Source organism: Salvelinus fontinalis, chromosome 12 (genome assembly GCF_029448725.1).
Source record: "Salvelinus fontinalis isolate EN_2023a chromosome 12, ASM2944872v1, whole genome shotgun sequence".
Lineage (NCBI taxonomy): Eukaryota > Metazoa > Chordata > Actinopteri > Salmoniformes > Salmonidae > Salvelinus > Salvelinus fontinalis.
The window spans coordinates 43,795,651-43,814,897 of NC_074676.1; the positions used below are offsets into that span (position 1 = coordinate 43,795,651).

The 19,247-nt window shown below is 42.0% G+C and overlaps 1 protein-coding gene across 3 annotated transcripts in view; it reads left to right on the forward strand.

The window, feature by feature from the left end:
* Positions 1-3,313: 3,313 nt before the first annotated feature.
* Positions 3,314-19,247, forward strand: part of psmd1 (proteasome 26S subunit, non-ATPase 1) — a 64,294-nt gene continuing 48,360 nt past the window's right edge. The window contains exons 1-16 of one of the 3 annotated variants that reach the window (XM_055940891.1): positions 3,314-3,505; positions 4,382-4,425; positions 4,686-4,759; positions 5,038-5,207; positions 5,462-5,670; positions 5,917-6,060; positions 6,565-6,791; positions 6,968-7,028; positions 7,141-7,269; positions 7,394-7,482; positions 7,982-8,060; positions 8,149-8,322; positions 8,927-9,038; positions 10,483-10,679; positions 13,343-13,438; positions 14,365-14,429. In XM_055940891.1, coding sequence (XP_055796866.1) covers positions 3,490-3,505; positions 4,382-4,425; positions 4,686-4,759; positions 5,038-5,207; positions 5,462-5,670; positions 5,917-6,060; positions 6,565-6,791; positions 6,968-7,028; positions 7,141-7,269; positions 7,394-7,482; positions 7,982-8,060; positions 8,149-8,322; positions 8,927-9,038; positions 10,483-10,679; positions 13,343-13,438; positions 14,365-14,429 — 1,886 coding nt within the window. In that variant the 5' untranslated portion in view covers positions 3,314-3,489. The remainder of the gene's footprint in view (positions 3,506-4,381; positions 4,426-4,685; positions 4,760-5,037; positions 5,208-5,461; positions 5,671-5,916; positions 6,061-6,564; positions 6,792-6,967; positions 7,029-7,140; positions 7,270-7,393; positions 7,483-7,981; positions 8,061-8,148; positions 8,323-8,926; positions 9,039-10,482; positions 10,680-13,342; positions 13,439-14,364; positions 14,430-19,247) is intronic. The other 2 variants (XM_055940892.1, XM_055940893.1) reach the window with 2 other exon arrangements.

A 19,247-nucleotide genomic window follows, 5' to 3' on the forward strand; every position in this document is an offset into this window, starting at 1 on the left:
AGACTCATCTCTTCAGTAGGTCATATGATTGAGTGTAGTCTGGCCCAGGAGTGTGAACGTGAACGGAAAGGCTCTGGAGCAACGAACCGCCCTTGCTGTCTCTGCCTGGCCGGTTCCCCTCTCTCCACTGGGATTCTCTACCTCTAATCCTATTACAGGGGCTAAGTCACTGGCTTACTGGTGCTCTTCCATGCCGTCCCTAGGAGGGGTGCGCCACTTGAGTGGGTTGAGTCACTGACGTGATCTTCCTGTCTGGGTTGGCGCCCCCCTTGGATTGTGCCGTGGCGGAGATCTTTGTGGGCTATATTCGGCCTTGTCTCAGGATGGTAAGTTGGTGGTTGAAGATATCCCTCTAGTGGTGTGGGGGCTATGCTTTGGCAAAGTGGGTGGGGTTATATCCTGCCTGTTTGGCCCTGTCCGGAGGTCTCATCGTATGGGGCCAGTGTCTCCTGATCCCTCCTGTCTCAGCCTCCAGTATTTATGCTGCAGTAGTTTATGTGTCGGGGGGCTAGGGTCAGTCTGTTATATCTGGAGTATTTCTCCTGTCTTATCCGGTGTCCTGTGTGAATTTAAGTATGCTCTCTCTATTTATTTTCTCTCTTTCTTTCTGTCTCTCGGAGGACCATGCCTGAGGACTACCTGGCATGATGACTGCTTGCGGCCGTGCTGCTTCTCCAGTTTCAACTGTTCTGCCTGCAGCTATGGAACCCTGACCTGTTCATCGGACGTGCTACCTGTCCCAGACCTGCTGTTTTCAACTCTCTAGAGACAGCAGGAGCGGTAGAGATACTCTCAAAGATCGGCTATGAAAAGCCAACTGACATTTACTCCTGAGGTGCTGACTTGTTGCACTCTCGACAACTACTGTGATTATTATTATTTGACCATGCTGGTCATTTATGAACATTTGAACATCTTGGCCATGTTCTGTTATAATCTCCAGCCAGAAGAGGACTGGCCACCCCTCATAGCCTGGTTCCTCTCTAGGTTTCTTCCTAGGTTTAGGCCTTTCTAGGGAGTTTTTCCTAGCCACCGTGCTTCTACACCTGCATTGCTTGCTGTTTGGGGTTTTAGGTCTGGGTTTCTGTACAGCACTTTGAGATATCAGCTGATGTAAGAAGGGCTATATAAATACATTTGATTTGAAATCTGGCAGTGGCTTCTGATTAAATTACATTTTCACAGAACCGCTTGTTGCCATTTCAATGAGGCTCTCTTGTTCAGATATCGGTAAATGGACTGGAGGCAGGGCATGAAAGAGATAACGAATCCAGTTGTTTGTGTCGTTTGTTTTCGGGAAAGTACCTGCGTAATTGTGCACTCAGGTGCTTTGCTATATCACATTTGACATTGTCCTTAAGCTTGAGTTCATTTGCACACAAAAATCATACAATGATGGAAAGACCTGTGTGTTGTCCTTGTTAATGCAGACAGAAAAGAGCTCCAACTTCTGAATATAGTTGCGGAGAGTCCCTGTAATCCTAGATTCAGATCATTCAGGCAAGAAAAAACATCACCCAGATAGGCCAGTCGTGTGAGAAACTCGTCATCATGCAAGCGGTCAGAGAAGTGAAAATTATGGTCGGTAAATAAGTTATTTTCTCAATTTAAAAAAACTTGTCAATACTTTGTTCCTTGATAACCAGCGCACTTCTGTATGTTGTAAAAGCGTTACATGGTCGCTGCCCATATCATTGCCTAATGCAGAAAATACACAAGAGTTCAGGGGCTTTGCTTTAACAATGTTAACCATTTTAACTGTAGTGTCCAAAACATCTTTCAAGCTGTCAGGCATTCCCTTGGCAGCAAGAGCCTCCAAGTGGCGTCGGGAGCAACTGCTTGTGTGCACGTTACCACTCCACTATGTCTCCCCATCATAGCTTTTGCGCCATCAGTACAGATACCAACACATCTTGACCACCAAAGTCCATTTGATGTCACAAAGCTGTCCAGTACTTTAAAAATATCCTCTCATGTTGTCCTGGTTTCCAGCGGTTTGCAGAAGAGGATGTCTTCCTTAATTGACCCCCCATAAATATAACGGACATACCAGGAGCTGTGCCAGACATCTGTTGACTAACGCATATAATTCACTGGCTTGTATGCGAAGCAGTAATTGTTTCAAAACATCTCCTGCCATGTCACTGATGCGTCGTGAAACAGTGTTGTTTGATGAAGGCATTGTCTGTATAGTTTTTAAAAACTTTCCCCCCAGCATTGTCCCAGCTATATCCATGGCAGAAGGAATAATTACGTCCTCCACAATAGTATGGGGCTTGCCTGTCTTAGCCACTCAGTAGCACACCATATAAGACCCTTCTAGCCCCTTCTTATTAATGGTATCTGTTGCTTTTATAAATGTCTTACTACTTAAAGTCATCTTTATTCTCGCTAAAAAAAAACTCCTTTCAAATTGTAGTTTACCTCTTTAGAGCCAACACTCACAGGCAATCCTGTTATCACTCCTTTAATCCACTGCTTGAATGGTGCAGACAGAGGGTTGCCTCACGTCTAGTCCTTAGGAAACTTTGCAGTATTTTGTTTTTATTGCTGCACTGCCGGAACTAGAAGCACAAGCATACCCACAATAACATCTGTTAAACACGTGTATGTGACCAATACAATTTGATTTAAAACTGTTGCTCTCCTCAAACTTCCTTTTCTACCTAATCCCCGCAGCCATAGACCTCTTGCTCCCATTCAAACCCATGCTCAATTTCTCTACCGCTTTTGTTTTACGTTTTCTCTTTCCTACTCCCTTCTCCATCACAATCGCCTACCATCTTTGACCCAGTCACAGCCGTGCCGAACCACCACCACAGTTTGATTGTTTGCTTACTCCCTTTCAACCCGAAAGACTGATACGTAGCAGAAGTGCTAGCGCCAGCTAGCGCCAGCACCAAGCGGATCCTCCCTTCGTATAACCAAATATCTTCAACCGGCACAACTCCGATATTTATTATGTTATTACTGCGTCCAAAATACCACAGTCGACTGCAGTTTCAAAGCTGTAATATGTTTCTGTAAGGGGCGCTAGGGGGCAGAAAAACAACGTGTGTAGGACAGGTAAAATAACTGATTCATTCGAGACTGGCAGAATAGAAGACAGTTTGTGGATAAAAATATACCGAAATTATGTTTTAAATATTCTAGCTAAGAATACAAAATATACAGCCCATTACAATGATTTTAGTCATCACTTTTCCTACCCCTGTCCAAGAATCAGGATGAGATTAAATAATTGACAATGACGACGAGCTGTAATTTAATCAGGCACTATCTAGGTATACCTAACTATGGGTTTTTAGAAAGGGGGCTTTCATTGTTGAACCAAAAATATTTTTCAACAGACAAGTGTCCCGCTGTTGTGGACAACTGACACATATACTGTACTTTCAAGGTGTTGACGTTTTATAATTTCATTGTCACTAACTGAAACGGTATAACCTGGGTTCGTGGAGTTAAGAGGGGGAGAATAAAGAACCAACCATGATAACGTCTGCCGGTAAGCAGTAACATACTAGCAAATGTCAGCGTTTTGGAAAAGATTGCTAACGGTAGCAAGCTAGCATCCATTGATTTAGCTGAGTCACATAGCTAACTGGCTAGCTAACTAGCTATCTACCCAGTTTACAGACTTTTAAAACTCAGTTAGCTAATTTAGCTACTGTACATTAACAAAATGTTAGCTAGTTACCTAGGTGGCTGGATAACAACTGTATTCCTATCATATTGTTTAATGTCTATAGTCGCCATTAACGTTAGTCGTTGGACAATGACGTTAGCCAGATGGCTAGCTAACATTAGCTAGGAATTTACCGACCGCGTTGGTTAGCTGCTGACGTTACCTAGCTGTGCCCTGGCAAACTAACGTAGTTAGCTAGTTTATAATGTAATATTTTCATAGCCCGGTAAACGGGCAGCATGTAGCCCGGCGGCTAGGATTCCTAGCCACTCCTGCTCCTAGTAGCAGTGTCGGGCCAGTAACCGAAAGGTAGCTGGATCGAATCCCCGAGCCGACAACGTTTAAATCTGCCCCTGGTCAAACTCGGAAGGGAAAGGGGGATACGTAGTCAGTTATTAAATTGAAATGTGTCGATTAAAGCGCCTCTGATTCCGAGGGGTTGGGTTAAATGCGGAAGACACATTTCAGTTGAATGCATTGTTATACAACTGACTAGATATCCCCTTTTCCCTTTCGAGTTTGACCTGTTTAGGCTTCACATTAAACTTTTTTTCTATGACAGTCATAAATGAGAAGGTTAACGTTTTCTGTCTAACCTAGCTAGCTACGCTACATACACTGAAGTGCATCAGGGTTCACACACACACCAGGGTTTATCCATGATGTTGAAATTGACTGCACATTATTTGATTTTAGCTGGAATCATCTCACTGCTGGATGAGGAGGAGCCCCAACTCAAGGTATCATAAACTTAAGCTTGTTATCCAGTGAGAATACACCAGTGGTCACCAACCCTGGACCTAGAGAAGACGAAAAGCCTTGTACAATAACATTAAATACCATCATAAATAGCTAGTTCGTGGAAGCAGTCGTTAGTGCTGGACAGTAGCTCTCCTGGACCAGGTTTGGTGACCACTAACATTCCTATTGACTTGGCAATGATTATTCTTGACTATTGTTTGTGTAAAGTGTCTTAACAATTTTTTTTGTTTGTTTGTAGGAGTTTGCTCTGCACAAGCTGAACTCCATTGTCAATGACTTCTGGGCTGAGATATCGGGATCTGTTGACAAAATGTATGTTTTTAAATAAGGGGAAAAACACCAGCTTCAAACAGTACACCAGCTTCAAACAGCTGAAACAACAATATTTTTGGTTATGTAAAATATTTTTTGTGGCGGTTTAGATGATACATTGATTCTCTACACTATAGCTAACTTAGTTTGTCACAAACTGAAATTAGGCAAACTATTTAGTTTAAGCAACCAGGAAATGGCAGTGATTTCTGCATAGTGCAACTTTAATTAGAATAGAGAAATTACTCAAGGGGGAAAAATTTGTTCTCTCCTCACAGTGAGGTCCTGTATGAAGATGAGACATTTCGGAGCAGGGCATTTGCTGCCTTGGTGGCTTCCAAAGTGTTCTACCACCTCGGGGCGTTTGATGAGTCGTTGAACTACGCTCTGGGTGCAGGAGACCTTTTCAATGTCACAGACGACACTGAATATGTGGAGACCATTATCGGTGAGTGATGTCACAACTGCATGTTTTGGTATCCCCAAGTACACCATCTTAATAATGACCTCAAGGGCTTCTAATGCTGATCCATAGGCTTACCTTTTGTTACATTACACAGTCACCTCAACAATGTTCAATTTATGTATACCCACTGTTGCTAATTTAGATATCAACACACTGATGCCACTAATCATGGCAATTGATTATTCCTCAGCGGTATACAGCAGTTCTTTGATGACCTCTGGTCTTTTCCCCCGTAGCCAAATGCATTGATCACTACACCAAGCAGCGGGTGGAGAACGCTGAGCTTCCTGAGGACGAGGAGAAGAAGAGCATCGACCCGCGGCTGGAGGGCATCGTCAACAAGATGTTCCTGCGTTGCCTGGGCGACCATAAGTACAAGCAGGCCATCGGCATTGCCTTGGAGACTCGACGCCTGGACATCTTCGAGAAGACTATCCTTGAATCGGTCAGTGGCTCTCGGGTCGTCTTCTGAACGCGTTCTGTTTTGGTTCCACAGATTGTTTAATTTGGCGCAACTTCAACTTAATGTAATAAATAAAACATTGGCTTAATGAATATCCACAGATCCATGACTTTTCGTTTAGCCTACATTTTATTGAAATGTTATTGTTGTGGTTAAAAACAACAAAACGTTCAGTAACAACTGAACATTTTATGTTGAGATCCTAACCTTCTTCCTTGTCTTGTACAGAATGACGTTAGTGGCCTACTGGCCTACAGCCTGAAGGTCTGCATGTCACTAATGCAGAACAAGAAGTTCCGCAACGAGGTCCTCCGAGTGCTGGTCAAGCTCTACATGAATCTGGAGAAGCCTGACTTCATCAACGTTTGCCAGGTAACAGGGAGAAAACACACTTCAAATTGGGCTCTGATTTAAAAAAAAATATCCATTCAGCTGCCTGCAGTTTGGTGGTGCGATGGTTCTCTGATTTCACAATCTGAAACAGTACCATCCTGATCCACTGGAATTACATAGTCATTCAATACCAAATTACTTTGAAAATAAACAGGCACGTGCACACGTTATTGTTAGTAGGTGAGAAACTCTGCATAATGAAATGAAAAGATCCACTAAATACTGTTCACCTTAATTGTAACGATGCTTCTGTCTGAGGTGGATCCCACTTGTTACCAGCAGAGGCATTCACTTTGAGGCTGACTACAGACTATTGCTCTTCATTCCCCCTCACCCCACCTGAATCTCTTTTTGATTACAGCAATTCAGCTTTTAGCTGCAAATGTGTACAATATCAAATAAATCCATCTTACTAATATGAGGAAGGAACCACTTGACCACAATGCATCACACTCAAACTCTGTCTCTCCTTCTCCTCCACAGTGCCTGATCTTCCTGGATGACCCACAGGCGGTGAGCGACATCCTGGAGAAGCTGGTGAAGGAAGACAACCTGCTGATGGCCTACCAGATCTGCTTTGACCTGTACGAGAGTGCCAGCCAGCAGTTCCTCTCCTCCGTCATCCAGAACCTGCGCACCGTGGGCACGCCCATCCCCGCCGTGCCTGGCTCCACCAACACAGGCACTGTGCCCATCCCAGACAAAGACAGGTGCGTGAGGATGAGGGTGTAGTCACAGGGTGAGAGGGGTAGGTTGGGGAAAGATGACGGGAAAATGTGAAGGAATGTAGTAAGATCGGTGTAGGTGAAATATCTTTACATGTCATAGGTAACCTATTGTGATACGAAGATTTGATTTGGCCAATATGTTTTTACATTTTTCTCAGTGATGCTATGGAGACAGACGACAAGGCCAGCAGCTCCCCTGCAGGAAAAGCATCAGACAGTGTGAGTAGCTGTACTTGGTGCTTCTTTATGGCCATGCAGAGAAGTTGTTGATTTTATATTACTGTTTTTGTCACCCAAAATAATGAGTCTTCCCTTCCCTCTGCTTGCATAGAAGGACGAGCCTAAGGACCAGAACGCAAAGATGATCAAAATTCTCAGTGGAGAAATGGCCATCGAATTTCATCTGCAGTTCCTCATCCGGAACAACAACACAGACCTAATGATTCTCAAGAACACAAAGGTAAAGGATGCCATTATGAGTATTTAACAGGCTATGTATTGGATGTTAAATAGGCATATGACATGTACTGCATTATAAGAAGGCTTTCACAATTTTTTGTTGTTGCTTTGTCTACCTAATTCAGGATGCTGTCCGAAATTCAGTGTGCCACACAGCCACGGTCATAGCCAACTCCTTCATGCATACGGGGACCACAAGTGACCAGTTCCTCAGGTATAGCCACTATGCTATAGCGTAAACACATAGAGAATATCACTTTCTGTTTCGCCAGCACACTTCATAACATACCCTCCAGGAAGTCGTATTTATATATAAAAAATATTTATATTTCGTTGTGATGGTGGTAATGTGGTACATTCTATTGTTGTGAGGCAGAACTGGCTTCTGAGTATTTTCAAATAATGTGGCTGAAATCAACTACTTCTACTGCAAGTATTTCAAATACTCCTAGGACCTGGTTTCAAATGCATCGGAGTACTTATTTGAATTTGTATGTACTCTGTATTAAAGGACAATTTCTAATAAATGTTTATACTTTCCAATTTTATTTCCAAATACATTCCAATATTCAACTACTCCCCAAAAATATTTGAATACTTATTTGAAATGTTTGAAAGTAATTTAAATAATCTTTTTTTTTTTGGCTGACGCCTGGTGTGAGGATATTTAGGGCCAATGCTGTGTGATGGGATTTTATTCATTCTTTCAACAGGGAGAACTTGGAGTGGCTTGCAAGAGCCACCAACTGGGCCAAGTTCACAGCCACAGCCAGTCTTGGCGTCATTCACAAGGTAAACTTTAGCGGAAACGATTTAAAACAACCAGAGATGTCTCAGATATATAAATAAATAAAGTTTCACTGAATCTGCATCTTTTCAGGGTCACGAGAAAGAGGCACTGCAGTTGATGGCCACCTATCTGCCCAAAGACACCTCACCCGGATCAGCCTACCAGGAGGGAGGCGGCCTGTATGCCCTCGGGCTAATCCATGCCAACCACGGGGGGGACATCATTGACTACCTGCTCAGTCAGCTCAAGAACGCCAGCAACGACGTGAGTGGCAACATGCAGACACGTCACATTTCCCTTGCTCAATTCCAAATCAACCCATAGCCCCCCCACCCCTTTGGTCACTTAGATTTGATTGGATGTGTGTGTGAAGGCATCTGCATGATACCCAGCCGAAACAGTTCAGAAGAGTTTGTGCTTATATTATCAACAATTGGACACGTTTTCATGCATATATATTTTTTTTAAATAGAGAAATACTGAATCAAACATTTTTGTTGTACAATTGCTTGACTAAGATCTCGGCAAAAAAATAAATTAATTTCTTGGGTTTCTTGAATTGATTTATTGAGTTCGATGAATTCTGAATATTTTGACGAAGTGTCTACTGCCAACAGCATCTCAAGATGGACAAACAGTACGATTGGCACTTTTCTAGTTTTTCAAGCGAAGGTCTTTTTAAGGGAGTAAGCGAACACACTCGTTCCGGCTAGGCGCCAGTCAAACTGAAGCATGCTGATTCATTAAGTAATACAGAGATAATTCGAACGAAGCACATCAGGGGGATATCATGTCACATTCGAGTTGAAATCATAGTTATATTTGTGTCTGTGATGGCTGTTTTGGTTTGCTTTGTTTCCTCCCACAGATTGTCCGTCACGGGGGAGGTCTGGGCCTGGGATTGGCTGCTTTGGGTACAGCCAGGCAGGATGTGTACGATCTGCTCAAGTCTAACCTGTACCAGGACGATGCAGTCACAGGTACACGACCCTGAACAGACAGTGAGGCATTTGGTGCTAGTCGAGTTCAAATTTAGCCAACTATTATACACTGAACAAAAAATATAAAAGCACCCATTTCAAAGGTTTTACTGAGTTATAGTTCCATATAAGGAAATCAGTAAATTGAAATAAATTCAGTAGGCCCTAATCTATGGATTTCACACAACTGGGAGTACAGATATGCATAAAAAGATGGTAGGGGTGTGGATCAGGAAACCAGTCGGGATCATGCAGTGCGACAAATGTTCTTCGCGTGTAGTTCATCATAAGGCTGATTGTGGAATGTTGTACCACTCCTCTTCAATGGCTGGGTGAAGTTGCTGGATATTGGAGGGAACTGGAACATGCTGTTGTACACATTGATCCAGAGCATCCCAAACATGCTCAATTAGTGACATGTCTGAGTATGCAGGACATGGAAGAACTGGGACATTTTCAGCTTCCGGGAATTGTGTACAGATCCTTGCGTCATGGGACCGTGCTTTATCATGCTGAAACATGAAGTGATGGTGACAGATGAATGACATGACAATAGGTCACGGTATCGCTGTACGTTCAAATTTCCATCGATAAAATGCAATTGTGTTTGTTGTCCATAGATTATGCCTGCCCATACCGTAATCCCACCGCCACCATGGGGCACTCTGTTCACAACCGTGACTTCAGCAAACCGCTCGCCCACACGACACCATACTTATGGTCGCTGTTGTGAGGACATTTGGACGTACTACCAAATTCTCTAAAACTACGTTGGAGTCGGCTTATGGTAGCGATTTGAGCATTAAATTCTCTGGCAACAGCTTTGATGGACATTCTTGCAGTCAACATGCCAATTGCACGCTCCCTCAAAATTTGAGACATCTGTGGCATTATGGTGTGACAAAACTGTGCATTTTAAAGTGGCCTTTTATTGTCCCCAGCACAAGGTGAACCTGTGTAATGATCATGCTGTTTAATCAGCTTCTTTATATGCCACACCTGTCAGTTGGAAGTATTATCTTGGCAAAGGAGAAATGCTCACTAACAGGGATGTAAACACATTTGTGAACACAATTTGAGAGAAATAAGCGATTTTTGCGTATGGAATATTTCTGTGATCTTTCTTTTATTTCAGCTCATGAAACATGGGATCAACACTTTACGTTTTTGTTCAGTATATCTCTGTAGCCCCTAGAGTGTAACATGGGAATGTCAATTCCCCCATCGGGAGGGGATTCAGAAAAACATCTTGAAATATTTGCTTCTGTTGATATACAGTATGCTTTGAAACAAAAACTGCATTGCTTGTGCAATTTACAAGAGATCAGTGATACTAGCAACTTGTTAGAAAATCAACACTGTGCTGCCAGTTGTTTCAGATTTTTAAAGGACTTTTCTTTGGTGCCATCATGCGGTGCTCATGTTTTGACCCTTTGTCCCCCAGGCGAGGCGGCGGGACTGGCCCTAGGGCTCGTCATGCTGGGCTCCAAGTCTGCCCAGGCCATCGAGGACATGGTGGGCTACGCCCAGGAGACTCAGCACGAGAAGATCCTGCGCGGCCTGGCCGTGGGCATCGCCATGGTGATGTACGGACGCATGGAGGAGGCAGACACGCTCATCGAGAGCCTCTGCAGGGACAAGGTAACCTTTTAGTAAAGGGCTGTTTTATAGTTTTTCATGGCGTTAAGAATGTGTCAAACTCATTCCACGGAGTTGAAATGCATTCACATGTACTAGGACTGACACCATTTTTTTTTTGTTTGGTCGATAGGCTGTTTGACCAAGATTTCTTTAGTAGAGCAGTCGCAATTATTTTGATAAAAGAAAATGTAAAAAATTAATGTTTTCTTTTGATGATTCACGCTTGTCTCAGTGGACTAACCCATTGTGGAGGCCACGGGATGGCACAGTCATCTAAGATGTGAAATTGTATATGGTTATATTGCGTAACAATAATGATGCAACACTAATACAGCTAATATACTGTATAAATAATGCTCTTTGTCCCGTGTTGGATATGGTCATATGTCTTCCACGCATCGGACTTCCCATTTCCCTCCTGAGCAACCAGTAAACATTCACCCGTTTTGAGTTTATTTTTCACGTCCTCCGTATCCGTTTTGCAGTCGACATTACTGTGTTCAGAGTTTGTTATAACCAATTTATTGATGTGATTATGATAAGCTGTAGGTCAGGCCCTATTGGTCACATGCATGCTATGATTACATGTAGGGCTGGGCGATATGACTATATATATATATATATATATATATATATATATCTCGTGTGACGATAGAAAAACGTCTATCGTTTCATATTATACTCTAGCGTTTATTTCGTTGTGTCGCAAATCACACTTTGCGGCAATATTTTCCATCAATTCGGACAATGCTTTGCGTGAACTTGCAACACAAACAAACATGGAGGAGAGTGAACGTGACACAGAACACGGAGCTCGTACCTAAAAGAGGGGCTACTTCGGTCGCATGGACGTGGTTTGGGTATGAAAAGTCTGACACGGACCAGAAAACCGTCCTCTGCAAAATATTCCGTAGGCCGTTCCTGACAACGGGCTCAAACACCACTAACCTCTTTTACCACCTACGTAAGAATCATGTGAAACAGTACAGAGAGAGTCTACGAATGAGACCCAAAAAAGTACAGTCTAGTGCTCAAAACAAACCCTCGACTCAGACGTTGCTAGTGGCTTTTGCCCGCGGCACACCATATGGCAAAGGATCACGAAGATGGAAGGCGATAACAACAGCTGCCGTTACAACTTACATCTGCAAAAACATGGCCCCAATTTACACGGTCGAGAAACGGGGGTTTCGTGAGTTGGTGCTAACACTCGACCCAAGGTACCAAATGCAAATTGGTATGTGACACGTATTCATGCCAAAATAACATGCAGTACAGGCAAGCCCCCCCAAAATATATATATTTTAGGCCTATATTTATTTTGTATGCAACTATAGTTGAAGTGTTTTCTATTTACCTTTTTTTAAAAAGATTTTATACATTTTATATTTTGTTACATGCTTAATTTAACATTTGACAAAGGTTCTAAATAAAAGAGAAATAATCAAATCTATACCTTTCTATTGAGTTTAATTCAACATGTAACAAGAAATAGGCCTTTACGTGTGGGCATTTTATATAAACTATTTATTCATTGAATTTACAGAAAATGTGCTTTATTGTGATATGTATCGGGATATGGGGATGAGATTTTGGCCATATTGCCCAGCTCTAATTACATGTTTCACATAAAGAGAGCAAGGGTTGAGGGAAAGTTTTTCCTAAATAAACAAGAGATTTTGATAATGTTTCAGTCAAACAAGTAAGAAACTACATGGCTGAAATGATGTAGCTGCTTCGGGCAGTGCGGTAAACACTTGCTGTGGTGCCTTTTCGCTGGAGTAGGGAGGAGAGACAACGTCCGCCAGTCACACAGGCACCCGCTGTCACTTGTTTTAACACTTGAGTAATTTGTCTAACTATTTAATCAAACAGTATGCTTATGTAGACAAGCTCAGTGCGTATGTTGTGATTTTATTCAAACACAGGGTGTGGCTGTCTATAATATGGAAAAAATGTTTAAACATTTCGACCAATCGATTTGGTCGAAAGAACAGGACCACTTTCGGGCGACCCCCCCCCCCCCCCCAAAAAATTGTTTTGTCAGGACCACCGTAACACACACATCGGTTCCGCTATGCCTGCCGCGGGGACGGGGTCCCGCTATGCCTGCCGCGGGGACGGGGTCCCGCTATGCCTGCCGCGGGGACGGGGTCCCGCTATGCCTGCCGCGGGGTGTGGAAACTCACCTCATCCCCTATTACCAATATATTGACCTTCATTCCTTAATTCCTTGGCTATGCATCCATGACTGTTAACCTTGTTGCCTATTGTGTTTTTTTTTTTTTTTTTTTTTTTTCCTCCCTGTAGTCATCCGTTTCAATTTACTGTGACAATGAATACCTGTCCTGAACCGTAGTATGAATGATACATGCAGTACCCATGCTTAAATGTGTTATTTGTCAAATAAGAGGTATACCTTTGTTGACCATACATTGTTTCCATGACTACCTACTAGGGTTGCAAAATTCTGGGAACTTTCAATAAATTCCCTGTTTTTCCAGAAATCCTGTTTGGGGGGTTATGGATTTCCTGCTTATTCCCTCCTTATTATGTGAATCATCTTACTGGGATTTTGAGAATACCAGAATTTTTCAACCCTACTGCTGCAGACTCTTGTCTCTTAGCTAAGGCTCTGTGTTCTGTCGCCGTGTGTGTTGTAGGACCCCATCCTGCGCCGCTCCGGAATGTACACAGTGGGCATGGCCTACTGCGGCTCCGGGAACAACAAGGCCATCAGACGTCTGCTGCATGTGGCTGTAAGTGTTCTCCTTCCTCACGCAAAACACTGACAACCAGGAAACAGAGTAGGGACGGCACCTGGCCGTGCTGCTGCTCCAGTTTCAACTGTTCTGCCTGCGGCTATGGAACCCTGACCTGTTCACCGGATGTGCTACCTGTCCCAGACCTGCTGTTTTCAACTCTCTAGAGACAGCAGGAGCGGTAGAGATACTCTTAATGATCGGCTATGAAAAGCCAACTGACTTTTACTCCTGAGGTGCTGACTTGCTGCACCCTCGACAACTTCTGTGATTATTTTTATTTGATCATGCTGGTCATTTATGAACATTTGAACATCTTGGCCATGTTCTGTTATAATCTCCACCCGGCACAGCCAGAAGAGGACTGGCCACCCCTCATAGCCTGGTTCCTCTCTAGGTTTCTTCCTAGGTTTTGGCCTTTCTAGGGAGTTTTACCTAGCCACGGTGCTTCTACACCTGCATTGCTTGCTGTTTGGGGTTTTAGGCTGGGTTTCTGTACAGCACTTTGAGATATCAGCTGATGTAAGAAGGGCTTTATAAATACATTTTGATTTGGATAGTCAAGATATGAAGTATTGGGAGTACGGTTATGACAGACAATAGTATACCTCACAGTAAATTAAAATGTGTTGGTATGTTAATTGCCAGAATGAAATAAATTCCTTGGTAGTACAGGAAGCCCTGAGATTCATTAATGTTACTAGGGCAGATGGTTGAGTTGGTATTCGTACAGATGGCAGCCCGCATAAGCTAAAGATGTTGTGATACAAGAGCTTTTTATGAACAAGTATATGCTTTCCCCAAATCTTTGATATCTGGGCAGATTGGGTGTTTGGGCAGGAAAATGGTGATTAGTGGCTGTTATCTCCTTGCCATACTGTATTTTTTTTTCTGCTATTAATAAATTGTCCTCTACCTGTCAGGTAAGCGACGTGAACGATGATGTCAGAAGGGCAGCGGTGGAGTCCATTGGATTCATCATGTTCAGGTAAGGCCTTGGCCTTATGCAACCCTGTATCCTATGTAATCCCCTTTCCACCCAGCAGAGGTCCCCCTACTTTCAGCCTCTTGGTCCACTGCTAGTCCCTAAGCCAAGCTAACTGATCAATCAGCTCCTACATGTATACACTAAGACTGCATTCCTCCCATAGCCCGGGCATCATTTCCAAATGCTTTTTGAGTATGTCCTCAGATGGGTGTTGTTGGCAGTTTATGTAGCCTCCCTCCCCTCATCCAGATTGTTAAAACAAACAGTGAGATAGATTTCTTCCGCCTAGACCTCAGATAAATAGATGGGGCTTTTCCACTCCTGATTGCCACCGGGGCTGTTACCCATCTTTGGCCCTGAGGTTAACCCACATTTCCAATTTCCATGTTTTCCCATCAAGAATTGGGTTTTCGCAAGTTCTCACCATAGCCTGTGGAATTTTCACCCCTGAAGGATTTGTTGTCTGAACACTGTTTGGGGTTTTAAGTAACCAAGGGCATGCAGTAGGGTTAACCTTTAGCCCAGATGGAGCTCTGGGCTGATCTGCGTTTTCTTATACGCTGACTTGTTTATGTAAGCGCTAGTGCTGGGCAATATGGCCAAAATATATCACGGTATTTTTTTTAAATGGCTGTATGAGGGTATTTGACAATATATATATATTTTTAATTATAACATTTCTAAATTTGCTTTATAAATCGTGCATGACCTCAGGGTGCCAACACATACATTCTAAGTGATTTCAACGGGTCTCTCCATTCTGATTTGTTTTATACTGTTCAATTCAACTTCAACCCCAAATATTTTTGGGGCATTTTCATAAATTTCTGCGTCCATTTGAGAATTTCCACACTGCCATGTAGGGCTGCATGATATGGGCAAACAATCTAAACCTTATTTTGAATCAAACGTTAATTGTTTCCAAGGGAACCCTTTAATCTTTGGCTATATAGTCTGTTTTCTGCTTCATGTAGCTAACATATTAATGCTTCTTGTATTCCTTTTTGATGTGGAAGGTACTGTTGCACAAATAACATGCTGATTTAGGTCTACACCATCACTGTTATTATCAGGCTGTGTAATTAATTATGTTTGCTCTGACTCAGTACATTTATTAGCTAGCTATCTAGCGATTAGCGGCTAACAAGATTTAGGCCCAACTTGCTAAGAAAAGACATACTAGCTGTTTGCAGATGTATAGCAACACGCACTAATAGTGTAATAATAGAACACTACTGTATTTATATGAAGAAGCAAAGTGAAAACAGTATTGTTGTCATCAACATTGTTGCATGTGCTGCATTGACCATGCAGACTGAACGCATGTGTCTCGTAGTCGAGGAACAACAAATGTGCTCCTTGGGTGGCGGGGCGGGGCTAGGTCTGTGTGGAAAGCGGCATGTAGAGAGCGGAGAGAGATGACTCAAATAGCGAAGGAAACTATAAAAATTGATGTTAAACACGGCGTATCACATTTAACAAACCAAACATTAAAATACCGTTATAGAAGGTAAAGTAAAAACCCAAACCGGTAAAAACCCAAACCATCAATACCGGTATTTTGGGCTAAATTCAGAATTGAGTTGAGAATGCCTCAGAAATTCAAATATTTGAATTGAAGTATTAAACAGGATGCAGAATTGCTATTTGAATGAAAGGGAATAGAATTAATTGAAATTCAAATGCCTCTTCGATATTAGGTGTATTGTGTATACAAATACACATCTTGTACATAACATCAACCATGTTGTTATTTATATGTATGTAAATACAGTTGTTGAAACAATTTGATTTTCAAGAAAAACAATTCATGCTCAAGGAAAACAGAACCTGTGTGAATATTCTAAGTTATTTTATTTCATTATTCACTTAGACCTCCTCAGGTACTTTGGAAAATAGTAAGTATTTGGGCTGGATCTGTCAGTTTTGTAGTTCATACATGCATAATCTATGAGCAAATTTACTGTCTTACCTCAATTAGCCACCAAATTCCTAGGTTAAAAGTGACTGTTTTCTAGAAGCTGTGTGATGCCATTTTCCCTACCTTTACCCCCATGTGGGGGTTTGAGTGACAGCTAGCAAGACACAGTAGAGCGAGAGAACAATGACGTGGTGCACATATCTTTACATTTGTGACGTAGTACGCAATTTTCAGGGACCACTTTTGGCTCGGGCACTACTTTCAAAAGTACCAGAGAATATCTGTAAAGGTCCAATGCAGTTGTTTCTATCGCAATATCAAATCATTTCTGGGTAACAATTAACTGCAATATGTAACTTTTTTGGGTGACCTGACCAAATTCACATAGAAATGTGAGTTGTAGATCTGAAAGCAAGTCTTATTAGTAGATCTGTTCTATGTGCACTATTTCTGTGCTTCCCATTCAGTTTAGTTTTTTGTGTCTTTTACTATCGGTTTTACACACCCGCTTCAAACGCCTGAAAATACAATATTTTGGGTTGGGTATTTCACAGCGGTTTAGATGGTACAATGATTCTCTACATTACACTTTGCTTGTTTTGTCACAAACTGAAATTTAGAGAACTATTAGAAAGCGATCTGTTATTGGCAGAGGTTTGGAACTCTCTTCTCTTATTGGTCTGTTTACTAATTAACGCCTGGTGATGTCACTAGGCAGGCTAAAAGTCCATGGCTCTGTAGTGTGATAGACGCGCTGCTGTGTGTGTGTTTGCGCAATGCCATCGAGGGCCATATTCCAGTTGGCAGCCACAGATCGATAAGCAGGATGTTTTCCACTTCCTCTGTCCTCTCAGACCTTATTTACTTTTCACAATGAGGGAAAGTCTTTTCAAACAGCTCTTACACTAAAAGGGCGTATCATAATTTTCACAATTTCATTGTTATTCCAACCTCATGGTATGGAAATATATATGAAACACAGGTAAATCTAGTTTTTGACTGCACTGGGCCTTGTAAATTCTGTTCAAAATAGGGAAAATACTACATTTCCCTTTTTTTTGAGGCCTTCAAAAAAAAAAGCCAAACAAATTACATGGTTTGATAGTGAGAGCAATTATTCCATAAGTTTTAAATGGGTTGTCTACATTTGTAAACAGAGAAATAAAAGCCTATTTTTTTTGTTTTGTTTTTGGGTTATGGTGACGATCAGTAGTTCTAAGCTCATCAGGCTATACAGTCTGGGTAATATTCTCTAGGAGTTAATGGGTTTACATTTATATCCAAAAAAGTACAATATCTTTGTACAAATCATGGATTGTGGCTTTAGAATACAAAACACAATATATAAGGTAGGGTCTAATATAACTGTATTATTTGTTAAGAAAATCTAATTGTCTATTCTAAGCACTAAGGTTAAAATAGAATGTTTCTGCAGAAGAGTGATATTCTATGGTGTCTGGACGTGTGACCTGCCATTCAATGAAACGCATATTCTATGACTGAGTGGAATTTTTGATTGAATCAAATTAAATTTACTTCCTGTCATTCAAATTCTACATCCTGTGGGAGTGTGGACAATTTGAATTTCAAGTCATGAGTTGAATGGGATTCAATTCCAAAATTCTGAATTGAGCTCAACCCTGGTAAGCGCTGGGTATCATTTGTCATTTGAAAAACCAACAGTTAAATGTTTTGAAAGTGTGCTTAAGTTTCAGCAATGTGAGAATTTGTTTCATGTCCAAGTTAAATCTATGGAACATGAATAATCTTTGAACCACCCTTGTTTTGGTCTGTGCAATGGTTTTCAGTAGTCTCTTGTAATTTTTAAATGCAATTCATGATCAAAGATATGACACCCTTTTGGAAGTGATTTTACTTTTCAGAAAGGATAGCCTAACCTACATTGATCAGCTGCAAACTATCCCTCACTTTCCTAGTTTTGGCACTCTTAAGTGATCCTGTGATTGGTTTACATGCGGATTATCAATATGACATAGTGATCAGCATCTCATCAAATGGATGACAGAATTTAGGTTCATTTTTAGCTGAGAGGATATAATAACTTCCTGGTTCCTTACAGGTAGTTTAGTGTCTGAGAACGTTGGCTTCATGTCATCCTCCCGAGTCACATTATTGTTTTAAGGTCTGTTTACGGAGGCTTATCACTCATTCTCTGACGTGAATTTACCCATCAGGCATTACTGCAGCATTAAACAGCATCAGGCAGCATTAAATGGCACCGAGCCAAGCAGAGGAAAATGGAGGGACTTTTTTAAGCCCAAAAAAGGCTATGCGATATTCCCATGATCAATTGGCTGTTAGATAGACCTTGTGTAAATCCTTCCTCTGTTTAGCGATCCTCCTGAGCGGCAACAATTCAGCTGAGCTCCCACTCCCCCATGGCTTCCAGGCCCCCTTACAGTCTTAGGAAACCAGGACGTGGTGCTCGGAGCTGCTGTCTCTGAGTGGGTCAAAGATCAGAGTGAACGCTGGTGTGCTGGCGTCTCTCACTCCCCAACTGCTTTGAAAGGCCATGGGTATATTCCTCCCCACCGACTAGTCTCATGATGGCAGAAATATGCATCGGAAGTTGTATATGAACCAAACATGGACTCTCTCATTACATTTCTGGCCATGTTGTAGTTCCTTGGGATTTAATATTATAGATTTTATGCTGTGGACTAATTTGGTACACTAACCATAAACACTTTTTTTTAGGTTCATGTAAAGTCAATTGTTTTTGAGTTGTAACATCACTTAATTCACAGGTACGGAGAATTAATCAAAATGCCCTTTTTTTATTTCCCCTCATAAAGCGGTCATGTCCCTACGCACTTACGTTCCAGATTCAGCCTCCTCGTAGTCGTTGTTTGTGACGATGAACTCCTAGCGCAGTA